Source organism: Barbatula barbatula (genome assembly GCF_947034865.1).
Source record: "Barbatula barbatula genome assembly, chromosome: 22".
Classification (NCBI taxonomy): Eukaryota; Metazoa; Chordata; class Actinopteri; order Cypriniformes; family Nemacheilidae; genus Barbatula; species Barbatula barbatula.
Genome location: NC_136785.1, coordinates 16768657 through 16794537, shown reverse-complemented (window position 1 = coordinate 16794537; position 25881 = coordinate 16768657). Strand labels below are relative to the sequence as shown.

General features: G+C 44.4%; 2 protein-coding genes across 2 annotated transcripts; both read right to left on the bottom strand.

Moving 5' to 3' along the window:
- Nucleotides 1-12054: 12054 nt before the first annotated feature.
- Nucleotides 12055-13980, bottom strand: LOC306911614 (general transcription factor II-I repeat domain-containing protein 2A-like; the record flags this gene model as incomplete). Its single annotated transcript, XM_079487078.1, has 1 exon — nucleotides 12055-13980. One exon carries the CDS (start codon nucleotides 13978-13980, stop codon nucleotides 12055-12057), a length of 1926 nt encoding a protein of 641 aa, XP_079343204.1.
- A 9092-nt stretch (nucleotides 13981-23072) lies between these two features.
- LOC306911613 (protein FAM200C-like) lies at nucleotides 23073-25010 on the bottom strand (the record flags this gene model as incomplete). The annotated part of the gene is made up of 1 exon (XM_079487077.1): nucleotides 23073-25010. The coding sequence occupies one exon, from the start codon at nucleotides 25008-25010 to the stop codon at nucleotides 23073-23075; it is 1938 nt and encodes a 645-aa protein (XP_079343203.1).
- Nucleotides 25011-25881: the final 871 nt, after the last annotated feature.

The window sequence follows — 25881 nt, the reverse complement described above, 5'->3', positions numbered from 1 at the left end:
GGTCAGTGGCTTTTCCATTAGGCCTCTGATCCTCTATTGGCTGGCCTATCACCAGTAAAAGATCTGTTGTATTTGGCTTGGATTGCATTGTAGTCAAAAAGACAGCACATTGATATTTGTTCACAGTACAACCTATTTACAAAGCTTGAACATTCATGTCAGCATTGTTCCTGAGCCTGAACGGAGATTAAGGATAATTTATTCTAGGAATATTCACAGAGAAACATTAATTAGCTCAGCATTGTTTTGACCCAACAACTTTTGTTTAATGGGCACAGCGCTCAGGAGCCTTTAATTTACTCTGAGAAAGTAAAATCCTGCTGATTTTTCTATGCTCTTCTCTCTAAACCCATTGTGGAAGGGCAAATGTTTGGCACAGTTGTTCATTAAAAATGGGTTAGCAGAGGATGGTTTCTATCCATCGACCTCTGGGTTATGGGCCCAGCACGCTTCCGCTGCGCCACTCTGCTGAACAACACCCCAGATGGGACTCAAACCCACAATCCCTGGCTTAGGAGGCCAGTGCCTTATCCATTAGGCCACTCGGGCTCCGTTGACTATACCGTTAACAACAAGCGACAACACCATGGTATTTGGACACATTTGAACTAATTTACAAAGCATCTAATTATGTTTTCGCTGTGTTTCTGAGTCTTAAGCGAGAGTGCTGCAAATAAAGGCTGGTAATATTTGCTGAATAACACAGACAGCATAAGAATCCTCTGATCCACATGCTCTTGTGTCTTGAGCCCAGCTATCGGGTGCCTTAAGTTTGCTATCAGTCAAACAAAGGAGGCTGCTTTTCCAAGCATGTTTTTTTACTCATTGTAAATCTGAGCCAGACACCTTGAGCGGACTTGCTACGACAGAGAACGTTGTACGTTTCTCAATTCAGTGGGTAGTAGCAGAGGATGGTTTCGATCCATCGACCTCTGGTTTATGGGCCCAGCACGCTTCCGCTGCGCCACTCTGCTGTGCCACACTGATGTCGGGACTTGAAGCCACAATCCTTGGCTTAGAAGGTCAGTGGCTTTTCCATTAGGCCTCTGATCCTCTATTGGCTGGCCTATCACCAGTAAAAGATCTGTTGTATTTGGCTTGGATTGCATTGTAGTCAAAAAGACAGCACATTGATATTTGTTCACAGTACAACCTATTTACAAAGCTTGAACATTCATGTCAGCATTGTTCCTGAGCCTGAACGGAGATTAAGGATAATTTATTCTAGGAATATTCACAGAGAAACATTAATTAGCTCAGCATTGTTTTGACCCAACAACTTTTGTTTAATGGGCACAGCGCTCAGGAGCCTTTAATTTACTCTGAGAAAGTAAAATCCTGCTGATTTTTCTATGCTCTTCTCTCTAAACCCATTGTGGAAGGGCAAATGTTTGGCACAGTTGTTCATTAAAAATGGGTTAGCAGAGGATGGTTTCTATCCATCGACCTCTGGGTTATGGGCCCAGCACGCTTCCGCTGCGCCACTCTGCTGAACAACACCCCAGATGGGACTCAAACCCACAATCCCTGGCTTAGGAGGCCAGTGCCTTATCCATTAGGCCACTCGGGCTCCGTTGACTATACCGTTAACAACAAGCGACAACACCATGGTATTTGGACACATTTGAACTAATTTACAAAGCATCTAATTATGTTTTCGCTGTGTTTCTGAGTCTTAAGCGAGAGTGCTGCAAATAAAGGCTGGTAATATTTGCTGAATAACACAGACAGCATAAGAATCCTCTGATCCACATGCTCTTGTGTCTTGAGCCCAGCTATCGGGTGCCTTAAGTTTGCTATCAGTCAAACAAAGGAGGCTGCTTTTCCAAGCATGTTTTTTTACTCATTGTAAATCTGAGCCAGACACCTTGAGCGGACTTGCTACGACAGAGAACGTTGCACGTTTCTCAATTCAGTGGGTAGTAGCAGAGGATGGTTTTGATCCATCGACCTCTGGGTTATGGGCCCAGCACGCTTCCGCTGCGCCACTCTGCTGTGCCACACTGATGTCGGGACTTGAAGCCACAATCCTTGGCTTAGAAGGTCAGTGGCTTTTCCATTAGGCCTCTGATCCTCTATTGGCTGGCCTATCACCAGTAAAAGATCTGTTGTATTTGGCTTGGATTGCATTGTAGTCAAAAAGACAGCACATTGATATTTGTTCACAGTACAACCTATTTACAAAGCTTGAACATTCATGTCAGCATTGTTCCTGAGCCTGAACGGAGAGTAAGGATCATTTATTCTAGGAATATTCACAGAGAAACATTAATTAGCTTAGCATTGTTTTGACCCAACAACTTTTGTTTAATGGGCACAGCGCTCAGGAGCCTTTAATTTACTCTGAGAAAGTAAAATCCTGCTGATTTTTCTATGCTCTTCTCTCTAAACCCATTGTGGAAGGGCAAATGTTTGGCACAGTTGTTCATTAAAAACGGGTTAGCAGAGGATGGTTTCTATCCATCGACCTCTGGGTTATGGGCCCAGCACGCTTTCGCTGCGCCACTCTGCTGAACAACACCCCAGATGGGACTCGAACCCACAATCCCTGGCTTAGGAGGCCAGTGCCTTATCCATTAGGCCAGACACCTTGAGCGGACTTGCTACGACAGAGAACGTTGCACGTTTCTCAATTCAGTTGGTAGTAGCAGAGGATGGTTTCGATCCATCGACCTCTGGGTTATGGGCCCAGCACGCTTCCGCTGCGCCACTCTGCTGTGACACACTGATGTCTGGACTTGAAGCCACAATCCTTGGCTTAGAAGGTCAGTGGCTTTTCCATTAGGCCTCTGATCCTCTATTGGCTGGCCTATCACCAGTAAAAGATCTGTTGTATTTGGCTTGGATTGCATTGTAGTCAAAAAGACAGCACATTGATATTTGTTCACAGTACAACCTATTTACAAAGCTTGAACATTCATGTCAGCATTGTTCCTGAGCCTGAACGGAGAGTAAGGATCATTTATTCTAGGAATATTCACAGAGAAACATTAATTAGCTTAGCATTGTTTTGACCCAACAACTTTTGTTTAATGGGCACAGCGCTCAGGAGCCTTTAATTTACTCTGAGAAAGTAAAATCCTGCTGATTTTTCTATGCTCTTCTCTCTAAACCCATTGTGGAAGGGCAAATGCTTGGCACAGTTGTTCATTAAAAACGGGTTAGCAGAGGATGGTTTCTATCCATCGACCTCTGGGTTATGGGCCCAGCACGCTTTCGCTGCGCCACTCTGCTGAACAACACCCCAGATGGGACTCGAACCCACAATCCCTGGCTTAGGAGGCCAGTGCCTTATCCATTAGGCCAGACACCTTGAGCGGACTTGCTACGACAGAGAACGTTGCACGTTTCTCAATTCAGTGGGTAGTAGCAGAGGATGGTTTCGATCCATCGACCTCTGGGTTATGGGCCCAGCACGCTTCCGCTGCGCCACTCTGCTGTGACACACTGATGTCTGGACTTGAAGCCACAATCCTTGGCTTAGAAGGTCAGTGGCTTTTCCATTAGGCCTCTGCTCCTCTATTGCAGGGGTCGGGAACCTTTTTGACTGGGAGAGCCATGAAGGACAAATATTTCTAAATATATTTCATTGAGAGCCATATAGTTCTTTTAACGTATAATACATTTAATATGTCTTACTTTTAATGCGACTTTTGGTGCTGCATGGTTTTGCTGATGACCTTGTAGTCTGGTTCATATGTAGGGGTATCAACAATAATTGTTTATACGAGACTTTTATTTTGATTTTTGACGTGGGCGCCGCCATGGGGTGTGCACAAAAAGAAGGTGAAGAACGGCGTACGACAAACGTGCTCGCTGAAGACGTCTGTGATGTTCGGGTAATTTTCGGTTAAAAACATAAGTTTAGACCCGCGATATACATCGGCACGTCTGCTGCATCACTTAAGTGTCTTCTGATGGTAACTTTGAGAATTAGTAGACGTGATTGAGTGAGTTTTGTGTCTTTGTGAGCGAGACCGAGAAAAGCGCTTATTAGCTTGATGTTGCTAACGCTACTGGAGTCGATTACTCCCGTGTTTCATTTTGTTTTGTCCAGTTTTTGTTTTATTGTTTCTAACGAACTTAAAACACTATGAATGCGCGATAATGTCCGTTGAAGCGAGTGTGAGTCTCCGATGGTGCGTGCGTCGTTGAAGTGCGGTCTGAGCCAGCTCGGATTGTGGCCTTGTAGGATCGAGCTGACGTCGTCAGGATCTCGAGGGCAATCGCTGGGGAAGGAAAATTGAGCTAAGATACCCTGCCATCTGTGGGACATCATTCAGCGCCTCATCCTGGAATTAAAGTGGTGATGTACACTATTTACATTTTGTGCTACACTCCGGTAAGCAGAATTCCTTTTTCCTCTCGTGAACTGGACTGAGTAAATCACAAGTCATTGGACCGTGAGCAAACTTGTGACAAGAGGATTCAAATACGTTTCGACTCACGCATGGTGGTGAACTGTCTTTGATATCTCACGTTTAAAAAGAGGAATATTACTTTTTGTTCATTATTCTCAATGTTGATGTGAATTGATATTTGAATTCATTGAAATGATTATTTTTGAACTGTGTTCAAAGAGGTTTATTTCTTTAAGTGCAATTCAGTGCATGTGAAAGGACTTTGACTGTGTGAAATGATTACAGACACAGATTGATATTTACATTGTTTATTGTATTGTTTACATTTTGTCATTTTTGTACTGCAAATACTTTTCCTCATCTGTAAGACAGAAAAGCCAATTACTTAAATATCATTTATTTTAAATTAAATAATTTGTTAGATAAGGTAAATTGGTTGTTTTCATTTTGAAGTCACTTATTTTAAGGAGTGGGGGCGTCTTACCTGTCCTGTTAGATGTGGGGGGAGTGGGTTGTGCACTCATTTACACTAACTTTCTGCACTTACACACTTCAGGTGGCTCCCGTGTTTACAGTAAGTCCTGAAGCCCACCTCACTATATCTTTAGCATACACACTGCAACACGACAGGCACAACATACAGCCACGAACTGTATTAAAAGACTAAAAAGCATTGGGTGGGGGGACCCAGCTCCTGTTACTCACTCAGTCTTCCTTTAATAAGTGTTTATTATAACCCCCACAAGGCGGTGACATCACCCCGCCGCCACATATTGGCGTCACGAACAGGATCAACCAGCGAGTATTCTGAGACAGTGCACGTTGCTGATCACGAAACTGAAGTTATGGCTGAATTGAACGAATTAAAGAGACAGTTCGCAGAGATGCAAAGGCAGTTCGGTGAGCAAGCTGGAATGTTAGAACAGGCAAGAGCAGACCAGAGGGAAGCCCTTTCCTTAGCTAGAACTGTCATAGACCAGCAGGCTGCCGTTCAGAGAGTACAACCTACCGTTTACATTCCTCGTGATCGTAAACTCCCAGAGTTTAGTGGTTGTCGATCCAAACCTGGTGACCTTAGTGTAGAGGAATGGATCAATTCTATGAAGTCTGCCCTAAAAATGATGAGAATCCCTGAAGAGGACAGAATTGAGTTTGTCAAGCAGAATCTAAAAGATGAGGCTAAGATGACGGTCAAGGTCATGCTCAACGGCAAAGAGAGGTCTGTGGATGAGATCTTTGATGCTTTAGATCAGACGTACGGTGATAAACTTCCCATTGGCAGCAGACTGAAAGAGTTTTACGACCGCAATCAAATGCCTGGCGAAACCATTCGTTCCTACGCTTATGATCTGCAGGAGAAACTGTATATCATTCAGAACCGTGAGCCCTCCAGAGTCCCTGATGTAGATGCTGTATTGAAGGAACAGCTGGTGTTAGGTCTCAAAGATGATTCGTTACGACGAGAAATGAAGAGGAGACTTAAGGATGAAAAGGATCTGACATTTATTCAACTAATGCAGGAAGCCATTACTTGGTCAGAAGAAGAGGAGGTCCAAGTTCCAACTACCTCAAAAAGCAGTATTCGTTCACGTGGTGCTGTTCATGCTACTACTGCAGCAGAAAACACTTCAACCCCTCTCACTCTGGAAACACTGCATGAAGCCATTCAGCAGATATCTGCCCGGCAAGAAAAACTTTTCCAAATGGTAACGAGCCAAGAGAAAGTGAAACCCCCTGGCAGGGAGAGTAAAACCAAAAGTCCACCTTTAAAAGACAGCGAGGGAAGATACATCTGCTATACGTGTGGCAAACCAGGACACACTAGTCGGCGATGCCTTCAAAACAGAGAGTATGTAAGTGGAGTTCAGCCCCCGAAATCTATGGTGGAGAGGGAAAAGTTATCTGATCAAGTTGTAGCAGTTCTGGAAAGTCCAGGTCCGTCTGTCATCAGAAGTCACACTGCTGATTGTAACGTGAGGGATGTTTCAAGAACTCTCTGTGAAAGTGCCTTTGGAGATTGTCTAACCGTCGAAGTAAAGATTGCTGGCATAAGTACTGTCTGCCTTCTGGACACAGGATCTGAGGTGACTACCATCACTGAGTCACATTTTAAGAGCCACTTTGGTGAAGTTACGTTGTCGTCTGCCAACTGGGTCCGACTCACAGCAGCCAATGGCTTGGATATTCCCATTGTCGGATGTCTGGAAGCGGACATTGAATGTATGGGGAAGACATTGCAAAGAAAGTGTGTCTTCGTGATCAAAGAAGGCAACCCCATGGGGACAGAGCTGAGAAGAGTACCAGGCATTGTTGGGATGAACGTGCTGAGCAGTCTGAAAGATTTATTCATGGCTACTGAGGGCATGGAAAGAAGGGATCGGTATAGTCGTGGAATAAAAGAAGCAAGAGTCCAAAGAGTGTTGGCTGATCTCAAGACACAGACTGAAACATTGAACCATGGAGACAAGATTGGCTTTGTGAAAGTAGCAGGGAAACAAGCAATCACTATTCCTCCATTCAGTGAACGTGTTGTGGAAGGTCGTTGCAGGATACCCCCAAAAGTAAGCTGCCAAGTCTTAGTGGAAGCCTCACCCGAAGTCAGCTTGCCCAAGAGTGTTCTAATTGCCAACGTACTTACCAAGACCGTTAACGGAAAAGTCCCAGTCCGAGTGTGGAATTCCAGCGAAAGGCCTGTGAAGCTTCTGCCACGATGTAGAATAGCGGTACTGTCCAAACCCCAGGAAGTTGTTCCTAAAGTGCTTGTGGAATTTGAAGAAAGGGATGATGCTTTGCACGTTAGTGCTATCCAGCAGCGACAGGAACAAGTGGAAGAAAGCACCTCTGGGCTGTTACCAGCCCCCAGTGCAAACAAATCTCGAAAACCTTACGGAGGCTCAACGTGGAAAACTCAGGGACCTTCTGATGAAACACAGTGACGTGTTTTCGACAAATGATGGTGACTTCGGCTTCTCAACGACTGTCACACACACTATCCCTACAGGAGACGCTCCTCCCATTAAGCAGAGACACCGCAGAATTCCACCCCAAGTGTTCCAGGAAGTGAAAAGGCATGTCCGAGATCTAGTTTCACAAGGAATCCTCAAAGAAAGCTGCAGTCCATGGGCATCTCCAGCTGTAATTGTTATTAAGAAAGATGGCAGCGTACGCTTTTGTTGCGACTATCGAAGGTTAAATAAAGTAACCTGCAAAGACGCCTATCCCCTTCCTCGTGTGGAGGAATCGCTGGATTCCTTGGGAAATGCCCAGCTGTTTTCCACACTGGATCTAACATCAGGTTATTTCCAAGTGGCCATGAGTGAGGATGACAGACCTAAGACTGCTGTTACTACTCCCTTCGGACTGTTTGAATGGACCAGGATGCCATTCGGGCTCTGCAATGCTCCTGCAACATTTCAGCGCCTGATGGGGGTGGTCCTTGGCGATCTGACGTTCGACATACTGCTCATCTACCTTGACGACATCATTGTGTTTTCAAAGGACTTCGACAGCCATTGTCAAAGGCTGGAAATAGTATTCAACAGGTTGAGACAACATGGATTGAAACTCAAACCCAGTAAGTGTTTCCTTCTGAAGCTTGAGGTGAAATTTCTAGGACATCTGATCTCGTCCAGAGGAATACAAGTCGATCAGGAGAAAACACGGGCATTGGAGACGTGGCCGGTCCCCAAGAATGTTAGAGAGTTGAGACAAGTCCTCGGATTTTTGAGCTATTACAGAAGGTTTGTTCCCAGTTTTGCTCAGTTAGCTCGACCACTTCATGCGTTGGTTGGAAAAGGGGGAAAAGGGAAAGTGATGGAACTCTTTAACTGGACCACTGAATGCCAGACTGCACTCGATAAGCTCAAGCACTGCTTAATGTGTCCACCAGTTCTTGCATACCCAGATTTTAGCAAGTCTTTTGTGCTCACAACTGATGGAAGCCTGCGTGGTCTTGGGGCTGTACTGAGTCAGAGCCAAGGAGGAGTTGAACGTGTGATCGCATATGCGAGTCGGGGCCTTCGTGGGTCAGAAAAGAACGATCGAAATTACAGTTCCTTCAAGCTAGAGCTGCTTGCTCTAAAATGGGCGGTTACAGAAAAGTTCAAGGAGTATCTGATTTATACCAAGTTCTCTGTTGTCACAGATCACAATCCTTTGCGATACTTGGAAACAGCAAATTTGGGAGCTGTCGAACAACGGTGGCTAGCTCAACTCGCAGAGTTTGATTTTGAAGTGTATTACAAACCAGGACGACAAAACATAAACGCAGATGTGTTGTCAAGAATCCCCACATGTGAAGAGCCAGAGGAAGAAGACTCTGCTAAAGATTTCATTAAGATGAACTCAGATGATGTTCGTGCATGCTTATGGCCTGTCACAGAGGATCGGCTGAAGGTTCAAGCCTCAATACAAGTTGCAGTGACAAGAAAAGTCCCAGGTTACAGTTGGAGTGACATAGAAGAGCAACAGAAGATTGACCCGAATATAGCCCCTGTTTACCGTGCTGTATTGTCCAGGAAGAACTTCAGTCCTGTTGATCAGAGAGGCATGAGTTTAGAATTGAGAAAACTTGCTAGACAGTTCATTCGACTCAAGCTTGAAAAAGGAGTGCTGTTCCGAACTGTACTTGATCCAAGAGACAGTGAAGAGATTCATCAACTAGTGATTCCAGAACCTCTGCGTTACAAGGTCTATGAGAGTCAGCATGATCATTGTGGTCACTTTGGAGAGAGAAGCACGCTGGAGCGTATGAGGCGGATTTACTACTGGCCAACAATGATAAACGATGTTAAAGCCTGGATTCAGCAATGCAAACGATGTGCACTGGCGAAAGATGTTTTTCCTAAACTTCGTGCCCCAATGACGTGCACTAATGTGTCAGCACCCCTGGAAGTCTTAGCTATGGATTATTCTGTTTTAGAAGAATCCCTCGGAGGATATGAAAATGTTCTTGTCTTAACTGACATGTTCACCCGCTTCACAGTCGCGGTGCCAACCAGAAATCAGACCGCCCATACCACAGCAAAAGCTCTTGTGCAACAGTGGTTTACTCACTACGGTTGTCCGGCAAGATTACATTCAGACCAAGGTCGTTGTTTCGAGGCCAAGGTTATCAAAGAACTGTGTGATGTCTATGGAATCGGAAAAAGTCGTACAACTCCATACCACCCTCAGGGCAACGCTCAGTGTGAAAGATTCAACCGAACCATGCACGACATGTTAAGGACATTACCTGCAGAGAAGAAAAAGAACTGGAAGCAGTATTTGCCTGAATTGGCTATGGCATACAATAGCCGGGTCCATTCCTCAACGGGTTATTCGCCATTCTACTTAATGTTTGGGAGAGACGCTCGCATGCCGATGGACATACTTGATGGAAGAGACTTGGGGAATAATGACATAGACAATCTGGATGATTGGGTGAGACAGCATCACAACAAATTGAAAGTAGCTGTTGAAGTGGCAAGTAAGACGGCACAAGAAGCTTCACAAAAGAGAAAAAGGGCCTATGATCGCAGATCACATGGAGCATTAATGAGACCTGGAGACCGTGTTCTGTTACGGAACCATTCCCACAGAGGAAGATGTAAGATACAAGATCACTGGGAATCCCAAACGTACATTGTAGTGAAACAGAACCATGCCGATACTCCCGTCTTCACAGTTCGCCCAGAAAAAGGGGGAAAATGTAAGGTTGTACACAGAGACCAACTCAAACATTGCACCTTTCAGACACAGCCCCAATCCTGTACACCTAGACGTAAATCTAGAGAGTACTCCGAGCAGGAACACACTGACTCAATTCCTGATGTTCTTGTAATTCCTGTGAGTACACCTGCACCTGACATACACACAAACACAGGGTGTAGAAGAGAAAATGGGGATGAGTTAGACAAAGGTATTGGAGAACCTGTCAGAGTAGTGTTTTCTGATGATTCAGTCAGCCAGTCTTTACATGAGTCAGAAAATTCAGGTGGTTCTGATGCTGAAAGTGAAAATGAAAGCATTCCGGAGCCTAGACGTTCTCAACGTCAGAGCAAGGGTACTTTGCCGGTTAGGTATAGAACTGATTATGCCTTGAAATAATTACGTGGACATGTTAATGTTTTCTTGAAAGTTCAGGTTAAAATGTAAATGTTTAACATGTTTATTTTGCTATGTTGTAATTTGTATATTTTCATTGTGATTCTGATGTTTTACGATGTGAATAATTATGCTTACCATTCTCTGTCATTGTTTTCCAGGGACTGAGTTGCTGAATGGAAGTCCGATGGTATGGCAGGGTTTGGTAGGGGGGAATGTAGGGGTATCAACAATAATTGTTTATACGAGACTTTTATTTTGATTTTTGACGTGGGCGCCGCCATGGGGTGTGCACAAAAAGAAGGTGAAGAACGGCGTACGACAAACGTGCTCGCTGAAGACGTCTGTGATGTTCGGGTAATTTTCGGTTAAAAACATAAGTTTAGACCCGCGATATACATCGGCACGTCTGCTGCATCACTTAAGTGTCTTCTGATGGTAACTTTGAGAATTAGTAGACGTGATTGAGTGAGTTTTGTGTCTTTGTGAGCGAGACCGAGAAAAGCGCTTATTAGCTTGATGTTGCTAACGCTACTGGAGTCGATTACTCCCGTGTTTCATTTTGTTTTGTCCAGTTTTTGTTTTATTGTTTCTAACGAACTTAAAACACTATGAATGCGCGATAATGTCCGTTGAAGCGAGTGTGAGTCTCCGATGGTGCGTGCGTCGTTGAAGTGCGGTCTGAGCCAGCTCGGATTGTGGCCTTGTAGGATCGAGCTGACGTCGTCAGGATCTCGAGGGCAATCGCTGGGGAAGGAAAATTGAGCTAAGATACCCTGCCATCTGTGGGACATCATTCAGCGCCTCATCCTGGAATTAAAGTGGTGATGTACACTATTTACATTTTGTGCTACACTCCGGTAAGCAGAATTCCTTTTTCCTCTCGTGAACTGGACTGAGTAAATCACAAGTCATTGGACCGTGAGCAAACTTGTGACAAGAGGATTCAAATACGTTTCGACTCACGCATGGTGGTGAACTGTCTTTGATATCTCACGTTTAAAAAGAGGAATATTACTTTTTGTTCATTATTCTCAATGTTGATGTGAATTGATATTTGAATTCATTGAAATGATTATTTTTGAACTGTGTTCAAAGAGGTTTATTTCTTTAAGTGCAATTCAGTGCATGTGAAAGGACTTTGACTGTGTGAAATGATTACAGACACAGATTGATATTTACATTGTTTATTGTATTGTTTACATTTTGTCATTTTTGTACTGCAAATACTTTTCCTCATCTGTAAGACAGAAAAGCCAATTACTTAAATATCATTTATTTTAAATTAAATAATTTGTTAGATAAGGTAAATTGGTTGTTTTCATTTTGAAGTCACTTATTTTAAGGAGTGGGGGCGTCTTACCTGTCCTGTTAGATGTGGGGGGAGTGGGTTGTGCACTCATTTACACTAACTTTCTGCACTTACACACTTCAGGTGGCTCCCGTGTTTACAGTAAGTCCTGAAGCCCACCTCACTATATCTTTAGCATACACACTGCAACACGACAGGCACAACATACAGCCACGAACTGTATTAAAAGACTAAAAAGCATTGGGTGGGGGGACCCAGCTCCTGTTACTCACTCAGTCTTCCTTTAATAAGTGTTTATTATAACCCCCACAAGGCGGTGACATCACCCCGCCGCCACACATACGTGGTGAGGTTGAGCTTCATGCAGGCGTTGAGGCTTCCATCAGTTAAACGTGAGCGTAGGTTGGTCTTAATGTTCCTCATATGCAAGAATGACTGCTCACATGCATATGTAGAGCCAAACATGGTCAATACGGCAATACTCACACGCTGCATTGTGTGGTATGTCACAGGAAGCTCGTTCCAAGTTTTGAGAATCAGCTGGTCTTCAGGTTTAAGATTTTTCATTTCTGTCCACCTGTGTTCCCTCGCCAGCTCTGCTCGCTGTCTTGCAAGACTTTCCAACTCTACATTAAGTGACTTGAACTTACTCATCCACATGTCTGATGCCTTCAGGTCAGCAACTTCCAGCTCAAAGTCTCTGATCGAGACCCCGGGGATGCATGTCAGGTCGATTTTGTCCACTGCACACTCATGTGGATGAGTGATGAACTTGAAAAGACCAGTGCGCGCACGAAATTCTCCAAAACGTGCTTTGAATGACTGCAGGAGATTGGACCTAAAGCCAGCTAGCTTCTTGAGATCCAGATGTTGAGTGGAGTCAGTTGCTAAGCATGCATCTCTAAATTGTTGCAGTCTTTCAAAGTGCAGAAGACGACCTGTTTCAATATCCCTGAGAAAGACTTCCAGCTTGCTTTCAAATGCAAACACTGCTTGTTGAAGGGATGAGATTGTGTTTCCAATACCTTGCATTTTCACATTAAGCTGGTTCAGATGGCCAGTTATGTCCACGAGATAGTGAAACTGCAGGAGCCAGTCAGTGTTGTCTAGCTCAGGATGCTTGATGCCTTTCATTTCTAGAAAAGTCCGGATTTCACTCAGGCAAGCTGCAAAACGGCTGAGCACCTTCCCCCTTGACAACCAACGCACGTTGCTGTGTAAAAGCAGACCGGGATAATGATTCCCAACTTCTTCTAGCAGAGCTTTAAACTGGCGATCATTTAAAGCGCGGGAAACAATAAAGTTGACCACTCGAATGACCAGCGACATCACCTCACCAAGCTCCTGGCCACACGTCTGAGCGCAAAGCGCCTCCTGGTGCAGGATGCAATGAAAACTTAGGATGGCTCTCTTTTCATGTTCACGGAGAAGCGCTACAAATCCTTTGTTCTTACCCAACATACAGGGTGCACCATCAGTACATACAGAAATAAGTTTATCCATCTGTAGTTTTTTTTCTTTAGTAAACTCCATGAAAGTCGTGAATAAATCCTCTCCTCTTGTTGTCCCTTTCATTGGCAAAACAGCTAAGCTTTCCTCACGCAGTGTGTCACCTGCAGCATACCGGGCAATTATACTGCACTGAGATAGATGGCTAACGTCTGTTGACTCATCTAACGCGAGAGAAAAGTATGTCCCGGCGTTTATATCCTTATTTTGTGTTTCCTCAACTTGATTTGCCATCATGATGCTACGATCATGCACAGTTCTTGCTGACAGGGGCATGTCTTTTATCCGTTTGATTATTTTGTCTTTATTTGGGAAGTCATCAAACAGTTCATTGGCCACATTAAGCATGAATGTTTTGGCATACTCGCCATCTGTGAATGGCTTTCCATTCCTTACTATTGCCAAAGCACCCGCAAAGCTAGCGGAATTCCCGTCACCTTGCCTGGTCCACACGCGTAGTTGCTGCTGACTCGTCTGCACTCTCCGCTGTAGCTCCTCGCATGCCCTTTTCCTGCTGTCCCCCGCTGGATATTTCGATGCAAATGAAGCATGGTGCGTATCGAAGTGCCGATTTATATTTGACCGTTTCATCGATGCAATTTTATCATTGCATATTAGACATACCGCAGATCCTGCTCTGTCCACAAATGCAAATTCCTCTGTCCACGCAGCCTGGAATGCACGGTAATCATCGTCCTTTTTTCTTTTCGCCATCTTTTCCGTTACAAGGGTTGAAGCGGATAAACTAGTTGGCTATCTGATCAAATTGATTTCTTCACCTTTACAATGACCCGGAGATGCTCGCGAGCCATTGGTCCCCCGACCTGTGACCCGCGAAATTTATTTTCAAAACTAATTTCTGTTTACTTTAAAATGACACAGTATTATTAAGAAATATCATAAGTATTGTAAAATCATTTTCAAACTGATTTTGTTTTCAACTCAAAATTGTCTGGGAGCCATATGCCGTCACCGGAAGAGCCATATATGGCTCGCGAGCCACAGGTTCCCGACCGCTGCTCTATTGGCTGGCCTATCACCAGTAAAAGATCTGTTGTATTTGGCTTGGATTGCATTGTAGTCAAAAAGACAGCACGTTGATATTTGTTCACAGTACAACCTATTTACAAAGCTTGAACATTCATGTCAGCATTGTTCCTGAGCCTGAACGGAGAGTAAGGTTCATTTATTCTAGGAATATTCACAGAGAAACAATAATTAGCTTAGCATTGTTTTGACCCAACAACTTTTGTTTAATGGGCACAGCGCTCAGGAGCCTTTAATTTACTCTGAGAAAGTGAAATCCTGCTGATTTTTCTATGCTCTTCTCTCTAAACCCATTGTGGAAGGGCAAATGTTTGGCACAGTTGTTCATTAAAAATGAGTTAGCAGAGGATGGTTTCGATCCATCGACCTCTGGGTTATGGGCCCAGCACGCTTCCGCTGCGCCACTCTGCTGAACAACACCCCAGATGGGACTCGAACCCACAATAACCTGGCATAGGAGGCCAGTGCCTTATCCATTAGGCCACTGGGGCTCCGTTGACTATACCGTTAACAACAAGCGACAACACCATGGTATTTGGACACATTTGAACTAATTTACAAAGCATCTAATTATGTTTTCGCTGTGTTTCTGAGTCTTAAGCGAGAGTGCTGCAAATAAAGGCTGGTAATATTTGCTGAATAACACAGACAGCATAAGAATCCTCTGATCCACATGCTCTTGTGTCTTGAGCCCAGCTATCGGGTGCCTTAAGTTTGCTATCAGTCAAACAAAGGCAGCTGCTTTTCCAAGCATGTTTTTTTACTCATTGTAAATCTGAGCCAGACACCTTGAGCGGACTTGCTACGACAGAGAACGTTGCACGTTTCTCAATTCAGTGGGTAGTAGCAGAGGATGGTTTCGATCCATCGACCTCTGGGTTATGGGCCAAGCACGCTTCCGCTGCGCCACTCTGCTGTGACACAATGACGTCTGGACTTGAAGCCACAATCCTTGGCTTAGAAGGTCAGTGGCTTTTCCATTAGGCCTCTGATCCTCTATTGGCTGGCCTATCAGCAGTAAAAGATCTGTTGTATTTGGCTTGGATTGCATTGTAGTCAAAAAGACAGCACGTTGATATTTGTTCACAGTACAACCTATTTACAAAGCTTGAACATTCATGTCAGCATTGTTCCTGAGCCTGAACGGAGAGTAAGGATCATTTATTCTAGGAATATTCACAGAGAAACAATAATTAGCTTAGCATTGTTTTGACCCAACAACTTTTGTTTAATGGGCACAGCGCTCAGGAGCCTTTAATTTACTCAGAAAAATCAGCATGATTTCACTTTCTCAATGCTCTTCTCTCTAAACCCATTGTGGAAGGGCAAATGTTTGGCACAGTTGTTCATTAAAAATGAGTTAGCAGAGGATGGTTTCGATCCATCGACCTCTGGGTTATGGGCCCAGCACGCTTCCGCTGCGCCACTCTGCTGAACAACACCCCAGATGGGACTCGAACCCACAATCCCTGGCTTAGGAGGCCAGTGCCTTATCCATTAGGCCACTGGGGCTCCGTTGACTACGTTAACAACAAGCGACAACACCATGGTATTTGGACACATTTGAACTAATTTACAAAGCATCTAATTATGTTTTTGCTGTGTTTCTAAGTCTTAAGCGAGAGTGCTGCAAATAAAGGCTGGTAATATTTGCTGAATAACACAGACAGCATAAGAATCCTCTGATCCACATGCTCTTGTGTCTTGAGCCCAGCTATCGGGTGCCTTAAGTTTGCTATCAGTCAAACAAAGGCAGCTGCTTTTCCAAGCATGTTTTTTTACTCATTGTAAATCTGAGCCAGACACCTTGAGCGGACTTGCTACGACAGAGAACGTTGCACGTTTCTCAATTCAGTGGGTAGTAGCAGAGGATGGTTTCGATCCATCGACCTCTGGGTTATGGGCCCAGCACGCTTCCGCTGCGCCACTCTGCTGTGACACACTGACGTCTGGACTTGAAGCCACAATCCTTGGCTTAGAAGGTCAGTGGCTTTTCCATTAGGCCTCTGATCCTCTATTGGCTGGCCAATCACCAGTAAAAGATCTGTTGTATTTGGCTTGGATTGCATTGTAGTCAAAAAGACAGCACGTTGATATTTGTTCACAGTACAACCTATTTACAAAGCTTGAACATTCATGTCAGCATTGTTCCTGAGCCTGAACGGAGAGTAAGGATCATTTATTCTAGGAATATTCACAGAGAAACAATAATTAGCTTAGCATTGTTTTGACCCAACAACTTTTGTTTAATGGGCACAGCGCTCAGGAGCCTTTAATTTACTCTGAGAAAGTGAAATCCTGCTGATTTTTCTATGCTCTTCTCTCTAAACCCATTGTGGAAGGGCAAATGTTTGGCACAGTTGTTCATTAAAAATGAGTTAGCAGAGGATGGTTTCGATCCATCGACCTCTGGGTTATGGGCCCAGCACGCTTCCGCTGCGCCACTCTGCTGAACAACACCCCAGATGGGACTCGAACCCACAATGCCTGGCTTAGGAGGCCAGTGCCTTATCCATTAGGCCACTGGGGCTCCGTTGACTACGTTAACAACAAGCGACAACACCATGGTATTTGGACACATTTGAACTAATTTACAAAGCATCTAATTATGTTTTTGCTGTGTTTCTAAGTCTTAAGCGAGAGTGCTGCAAATAAAGGCTGGTAATATTTGCTGAATAACACAGACAGCATAAGAATCCTCTGATCCACATGCTCTTGTGTCTTGAGCCCAGCTATCGGGTGCCTTAAGTTTGCTATCAGTCAAACAAAGGCAGCTGCTTTTCCAAGCATGTTTTTTTACTCATTGTAAATCTGAGCCAGACAGCTTGAGCGGACTTGCTACGACAGAGAACGTTGCACGTTTCTCAATTCAGTGGGTAGTAGCAGAGGATGGTTTCGATCCATCGACCTCTGGGTTATGGGCCCAGCACGCTTCCGCTGCGCCACTCTGCTGTGACACACTGACGTCTGGACTTGAAGCCACAATCCTTGGCTTAGAAGGTCAGTGGCTTTTCCATTAGGCCTCTGATCCTCTATTGGCTGGCCAATCACCAGTAAAAGATCTGTTGTATTTGGCTTGGATTGCATTGTAGTCAAAAAGACAGCACGTTGATATTTGTTCACAGTACAACCTATTTACAAAGCTTGAACATTCATGTCAGCATTGTTCCTGAGCCTGAACGGAGAGTAAGGATCATTTATTCTAGGAATATTCACAGAGAAACAATAATTAGCTTAGCATTGTTTTGACCCAACAACTTTTGTTTAATGGGCACAGCGCTCAGGAGCCTTTAATTTACTCTGAGAAAGTGAAATCCTGCTGATTTTTCTATGCTCTTCTCTCTAAATCCATTGTGGAAGGGCAAATGTTTGGCACAGTTGTTCATTAAAAATGAGTTAGCAGAGGATGGTTTCGATCCATCGACCTCTGGGTTATGGGCCCAGCACGATTCCGCTGCGCCACTCTGCTGAACAACACCCCAGATGGGACTCGAACCCAAAATCCCTGGCTTAGGAGGCCAGTGCCTTATCAATTAGGCCACTCGGGCTCCGTTGACTATACCGTTAACAACAAGCGACAACACCATGGTATTTGGACACATTTGAACTAATTTACAAAGCATCTAATTATGTTTTCGCTGTGTTTCTGAGTCTTAAGCGAGAGTGCTGCAAATAAAGGCTGGTAATATTTGCTGAATAACACAGACAGCATAAGAATCCTCTGATCCACATGCTCTTGTGTCTTGAGCCCAGCTATCGGGTGCCTTAAGTTTGCTATCAGTCAAACAAAGGCAGCTGCTTTTCCAAGCATGTTTTTTTACTCATTGTAAATCTGAGCCAGACACCTTGAGCGGACTTGCTACGACAGAGAACGTTGCACGTTTCTCAATTCAGTGGGTAGTAGCAGAGGATGGTTTCGATCCATCGACCTCTGGGTTATGGGCCCAGCACGCTTCCGCTGCGCCACTCTGCTGTGCCACACTGATGTCGGGACTTGAAGCCACAATCCTTGGCTTAGAAGGTCAGTGGCTTTTCCATTAGGCCTCTGATCCTCTATTGGCTGGCCTATCACCAGTTAAAGATCTGTTGTATTTGGCTCGGATTGCATTGTAGTCAAAAAGACAGCACATTGATATTTGTTCACAGTACAACCTATTTACAAAGCTTGAACATTCATGTCAGCATTGTTCCTGAGCCTGAACGGAGAGTAAGGATCATTTATTCTAGGAATATTCACAGAGAAACATTAATTAGCTTAGCATTGTTTTGACCCAACAACTTTTGTTTAATGGGCACAGCGCTCAGGAGCCTTTAATTTACTCTGAGAAAGTAAAATCCTGCTGATTTTTCTATGCTCTTCTCTCTAAACCCATTGTGGAAGGGCAAATGTTTGGCACAGTTGTTCATTAAAAATGGGTTAGCAGAGGATGGTTTCGATCCATCGACCTCTGGGTTATGGGCCCAGCACGCTTCCGCTGCGCCACTCTGCTGAACAACACCCCAGATGGGACTCGAACCCACAATCCCTGGCTTAGGAGGCCAGTGCCTTATCCATTAGGCCACTGGGGCTCCGTTGACTATACCGTTAACAACAAGCGACAACACCATGGTATTTGGACACATTTGAACTAATTTACAAAGCATCTAATTATGTTTTCGCTGTGTTTCTGAGTCTTAAGCGAGAGTGCTGCAAATAAAGGCTGGTAATATTTGCTGAATAACACAGACAGCATAAGAATCCTCTGATCCACATGCTCTTGTGTCTTGAGCCCAGCTATCGGGTGCCTTAAGTTTGCTATCAGTCAAACAAAGGCAGCTGCTTTTCCAAGCATGTTTTTTTACTCATTGTAAATCTGAGCCAGACACCTTGAGCGGACTTGCTACGACAGAGAACGTTGCACGTTTCTCAATTCAGTGGGTAGTAGCAGAGGATGGTTTCGATCCATCGACCTCTGGGTTATGGGCCCAGCACGCTTCCGCTGCGCCACTCTGCTGTGACACACTGATGTCTGGACTTGAAGCCACAATCCTTGGCTTAGAAGGTCAGTGGCTTTTCCATTAGGCCTCTGATCCTCTATTGACTGGCCTATCACCAGTAAAAGATCTGTTGTATTTGGCTTGGATTGCATTGTAGTCAAAAAGACAGCACGTTGATATTTGTTCACAGTACAACCTATTTACAAAGCTTGAACATTCATGTCAGCATTGTTCCTGAGCCTGATTGGAGAGTAAGGATCATTTATTCTAGGAATATTCACAGAGAAACAATAATTAGCTTAGCATTGTTTTGACCCAACAACTTTTGTTTAATGGGCACAGCGCTCAGGAGCCTTTAATTTACTCTGAGAAAGTGAAATCCTGCTGATTTTTCTATGCTCTTCTCTCTAAACCCATTGTGGAAGGGCAAATGTTTGGCACAGTTGTTCATTAAAAATGGGTTCGCAGAGGATGGTTTCGATCCATCGACCTCTGGGTTATGGGCCCAGCACGCTTCCGCTGCGCCACTCTGCTGAACAAAAACCCAGATGGGACTCGAACCCACAATCCCTGGCTTAGGAGGCCAGTGCCTTATCCATTAGGCCACTGGGGCTCCGTTGACTATACCGTTAACAACAAGCGACAAAACACCATGGTATTTGGACACATTTGAACTAATTTACAAAGCATCTAATTATGTTTTCGCTGTGTTTCTGAGTCTTAAGCGAGAGTGCTGCAAATAAAGGCTGGTAATATTTGCTGAATAACACAGACAGCATAAGAATCCTCTGATCCACATGCTCTTGTGTCTTGAGCCCAGCTATCGGGTGCCTTAAGTTTGCTATCAGTCAAACAAAGGCAGCTGCTTTTCCAAGCATGTTTTTTTACTCATTGTAAATCTGAGCCAGACACCTTGAGCGGACTTGCTACGACAGAGAACGTTGCACGTTTCTCAATTCAGTGGGTAGTAGCAGAGGATGGTTTCGATCCATCGACCTCTGGGTTATGGGTCCAGCACGCTTCCGCTGCGCCACTCTGCTGTGACACACTGACGTCTGGACTTGAAGCCACAATCCTTGGCTTAGAGGGTCAGTGGCTTTTCCATTAGGCCTCTGATCCTCTATTGGCTGGCCTATCACCAGTAAAAGATCTGTTGTATTTGGCTTGGATTGCATTGTAGTCAAAAAGACAGCACGTTGATATTTGTTCACAGTACAACCTATTTACAAAGCTTGAACATTCATGTCAGCATTGTTCCTGAGCCTGAACGGAGAGTAAGGATCATTTATTCTAGGAATATTCACAGAGAAACAATAATTAGCTTAGCATTGTTTTGACCCAACAACTTTTGTTTAATGGGCACAGCGCTCAGGAGCCTTTAATTTACTCTGAGAAAGTGAAATCCTGCTGATTTTTCTATGCTCTTCTCTCTAAACCCATTGTGGAAGGGCAAATGTTTGGCACAGTTGTTCATTAAAAATGAGTTAGCAGAGGATGGTTTCGATCCATCGACCTCTGGGTTATGGGTCCAGCACGCTTCCGCTGCGCCACTCTGCTGAACAACACCCCAGATGGGACTCGAACCCACAATCCCTGGCTTAGGAGGCCAGTGCCTTATCCATTAGGCCACTGGGGCTCCGTTGATTATACCGTTAACAACACGCGACAACACCATGGTATTTGGACACATTTGAACTAATTTAAAAAGCATCTAATTATGTTTTCGCTGTGTTTCTGAGTCTTAAGCGAGAGTGCTGCAAATAAAGGCTGGTAATATTTGCTGAAAAACACAGACAGCATAAGAATCCTCTGATCCACATGCTCTTGTGTCTTGAGCCCAGCTATCGGGTGCCTTAAGTTTGCTATCAGTCAAACAAAGGCAGCTGCTTTTCCAAGCATGTTTTTTTACTCATTGTAAATCTGAGCCAGACACCTTGAGCGGACTTGCTACGACAGAGAACGTTGCACGTTTCTCAATTCAGTGGGTAGTAGCAGAGGATGGTTTCGATCCATCGACCTCTGGGTTATGGGCCCAGCACGCTTCCGCTGCGCCACTCTGCTGTGACACACTGACGTCTGGACTTGAAGCCACAATCCTTGGCTTAGAAGGTCAGTGGCTTTTCCATTAGGCCTCTGATCCTCTATTGGCTGGCCTATCACCAGTAAAAGATCTGTTGTATTTGGCTTGGATTGCATTGTAGTCAAAAAGACAGCACGTTGATATTTGTTCACAGTACAACCTATTTACAAAGCTTGAACATTCATGTCAGCATTGTTCCTGAGCCTGATTGGAGAGTAAGGATCATTTATTCTAGGAATATTCACAGAGAAACAATAATTAGCTTAGCATTGTTTTGACCCAACAACTTTTGTTTAATGGGCACAGCGCTCAGGAGCCTTTAATTTACTCTGAGAAAGTGAAATCCTGCTGATTTTTCCATGCTCTTCTCTCTAAACCCATTGTGGAAGGGCAAATGTTTGGCACAGTTGTTCATTAAAAATGGGTTAGCAGAGGATGGTTTCGATCCATCGACCTCTGGGTTATGGGCCCAGCACGCTACCGCTGCGCCACTCTGCTGTGCCACACTGATGTCGGGACTTGAAGCCACAATCCTTGGCTTAGAAGGTCAGTGGCTTTTCCATTAGGCCTCTGATCCTCTATTGGCTGGCCTATCACCATTAAAAGATCTGTTGTATTTGGCTTGGATTGCATTGTAGTCAAAAAGACAGCACGTTGATATTTGTTCACAGTACAACCTATTTACAAAGCTTGAACATTCATGTCAGCATTGTTCCTGAGCCTGAACGGAGAGTAAGGATAATTTATTCTAGGAATATTCACAGAGAAACAATAATTAGCTTAGCATTGTTTTGACCCAACAACTTTTGTTTAATGGGCACAGCGCTCAGGAGCCTTTAATTTACTCTGAGAAAGTGAAATCCTGCTGATTTTTCTATGCTCTTCTCTCTAAACCCATTGTGAAAGGGCAAATGTTTGGCACAGTTGTTCATTAAAAATGAGTTAGCAGAGGATGGTTTCGATCCATCGACCTCTGGGTTATGGGCCCAGCACGCTTCCGCTGCGCCACTCTGCTGAACAACACCCCAGATGGGACTCGAACCCACAATCCCTGGCTTAGGAGGCCAGTGCCTTATCCATTAGGCCACTGGGGCTCCGTTGACTATACCGTTAACAACAAGCGACAACACCATGGTATTTGGACACATTTGAACTAATTTACAAAGCATCTAATTATGTTTTCGCTGTGTTTCTGAGTCTTAAGCGAGAGTGCTGCAAATAAAGGCTGGTAATATTTGCTGAATAACACAGACAGCATAAGAATCCTCTGATCCACATGCTCTTGTGTCTTGAGCCCAGCTATCGGGTGCCTTAAGTTTGCTATCAGTCAAACAAGGCAGCTTCTTTTCCAAGCATGTTTTTTTACTCATTGTAAATCTGAGCCAGACACCTTGAGCGGACTTGCTACGACAGAGAACGTTGCACGTTTCTCAATTCAGTGGGTAGTAGCAGAGGATGGTTTCGATCCATCGACCTCTGCTTCCGCTGCGCCACTCTGCTGTGACACACTGACGTCTGGACTTGAAGCCACAATCCTTGGCTTAGAAGGTCAGTGGCTTTTCCATTAGGCCTCTGATCCTCTATTGAAGGGGTCGGGAACCTTTTTGACTGGGAGAGCCATGAAGGACAAATATTTCTAAATATATTTCATTGAGAGCCATATAGTTCTTTTAACATATAATACATTTAATATGTCTTACTTTTAATGCGACTTTTGGTGCTGCATGGTTTTGCTGATGACCTTGTAGTCTGGTTCATACGTGGTGAGGTTGAGCTTCATGCAGGCGTTGAGGCTTCCATCAGTTAAACGTGAGCGTAGGTTGGTCTTAATGTTCCTCATATGCGAGAATGACTGCTCACATGCATATGTAGAGCCAAACATGGTCAATACGGCAATACTCACACGCTGCATTGTGTGGTATGTCACAGGAAGCTCGTTCCAAGTTTTGAGAATCAGCTGGTCTTCAGGTTGAAGATTTTTCATTTCTGTCCACCTGTGTTCCCTCGCCAGCTCTGCTCGCTGTCTTGCAAGACTTTCCAACTCTACATTAAGTGACTTGAACTTACTCATCCACATGTCTGATGCCTTCAGGTCAGCAACTTCCAGCTCAAAGTCTCTGATCGAGACCCCGAGGATGCATGTCAGGTCGATTTTGTCCACTTCACACTCATGTGGATGAGTGATGAACTTGAAAAGACCAGTGCGCGCACGAAATTCTCCAAAACGTGCTTTGAATGACTGCAGGAGATTGGACGTAAAGCCAGCTAGCTTCTTGAGATCCAGATGTTGAGTGGAGTCAGTTGCTAAGCATGCATCTCTAAATTGTTGCAGTCTTTCAAAGTGCAGAAGACGACCTGTTTCAATATCCCTGAGAAAGACTTCCAGCTTGCTTTCAAATGCAAACACTGCTTGTTGAAGGGATGAGATTGTGTTTCCAATACCTTGCATTTTCACATTGAGCTGGTTCAGATGGCCAGTTATGTCCACGAGATAGTGAAACTGCAGGAGCCAGTCAGTGTTGTCTAGCTCAGGATGCTTGACGCCTTTCATTTCTAGAAAAGTCCGGATTTCACTCAGGCAAGCTGCAAAACGGCTGAGCACCTTCCCCCTTGACAACCAACGCACGTTGCTGTGTAAAAGCAGACCGGGATAATGATTCCCAACTTCTTCTAGCAGAGCTTTAAACTGGCGATCATTTAAAGCGCGGGAAACAATAAAGTTGACCACTCGAATGACCAGCGACATCACCTCACCAAGCTCCTGGCCACACGTCTGAGCGCAAAGCGCCTCCTGGTGCAGGATGCAATGAAAACTTAGGATGGCTCTCTTTTCATGTTCACGGAGAAGCGCTACAAATCCTTTGTTCTTACCCAACATACAGGGTGCACCATCAGTACATACAGAAATAAGTTTATCCATCGGTAGTTTTTTTTCTTTAGTAAACTCCATGAAAGTCGTGAATAAATCCTCTCCTCTTGTTGTCCCTTTCATTGGCAAAACAGCTAAGCTTTCCTCACGCAGTGTGTCACCTGCAGCATACCGGGCAATTATACTGCACTGAGATAGATGGCTAACGTCTGTTGACTCATCTAACGCGAGAGAAAAGTATGTCCCGGCGTTTATGTCCTTAATTTGTGTTTCCTCAACTTGATTTGCCATCATGATGCTACGATCATGCACAGTTCTTGCTGACAGGGGCATGTCTTTTATCCGTTTGATTATTTTGTCTTTATTTGGGAAGTCATCAAACAGTTCATTGGCCACATTAAGCATGAATGTTTTGGCATACTCGCCATCTGTGAATGGCTTTCCATTCCTTACTATTGCCAAAGCACCCGCAAAGCTAGCGGAATTCCCGTCACCTTGCCTGGTCCACACGCGTAGTTGCTGCTGACTCGTCTGCACTCTCCGCTGTAGCTCCTCGCATGCCCTTTTCCTGCTGTCCCCCGCTGGATATTTCGATGCAAATGAAGCATGGTGCGTATCGAAGTGCCGCTTTATATTTGACCGTTTCATCGATGCAATTTTATCATTGCATATTAGACATACCGCAGATCCTGCTCTGTCCACAAATGCAAATTCCTCTGTCCACGCAGCCTGGAATGCACGGTAATCATCGTCCTTTTTTCTTTTCGCCATCTTTTCCGTTACAAGGGTTGAAGCGGATAAACTAGTTGGCTATCTGATCAAATTGATTTCTTCACCTTTACAATGACCCGGAGATGCTCGCGAGCCATTGGTCCCCCGACCTGTGACCCGCGAAATTTATTTTCAAAACTAATTTCTGTTTACTTTAAAATGACACAGTATTATTAAGAAATATCATAAGTATTGTAAAATCATTTTCAAACTGATTTTTTTTTCAACTCAAAATTGTCTGGGAGCCATATGCCGTCACCGGAAGAGCCATATATGGCTCGCGAGCCACAGGTTCCCGACCGCTGCTCTATTGGCTGGCCTATCACCAGTAAAAGATCTGTTGTATTTGGCTTGGATTGCATTGTAGTCAAAAAGACAGCACGTTGATATTTGTTCACAGTACAACCTATTTACAAAGCTTGAACATTCATGTCAGCATTGTTCCTGAGCCTGAACGGAGAGTAAGGATAATTTATTCTAGGAATATTCACAGAGAAACAATAATTAGCTTAGCATTGTTTTGACCCAACAACTTTTGTTTAATGGGCACAGCGCTCAGGAGCCTTTAATTTACTCTGAGAAAGTGAAATCCTGCTGATTTTTCTATGCTCTTCTCTCTAAACCCATTGTGGAAGGGCAAATGTTTGGCACAGTTGTTCATTAAAAATGAGTTAGCAGAGGATGGTTTCGATCCATCGACCTCTGGGTTATGGGCCCAGCACGCTTCCGCTGCGCCACTCTGCTGAACAACACCCCAGATGGGACTCGAACCCACAATCCCTGGCTTAGGAGGCCAGTGCCTTATCCATTAGGCCACTGGGGCTCCGTTGACTATACCGTTAACAACAAGCGACAACACCATGGTATTTGG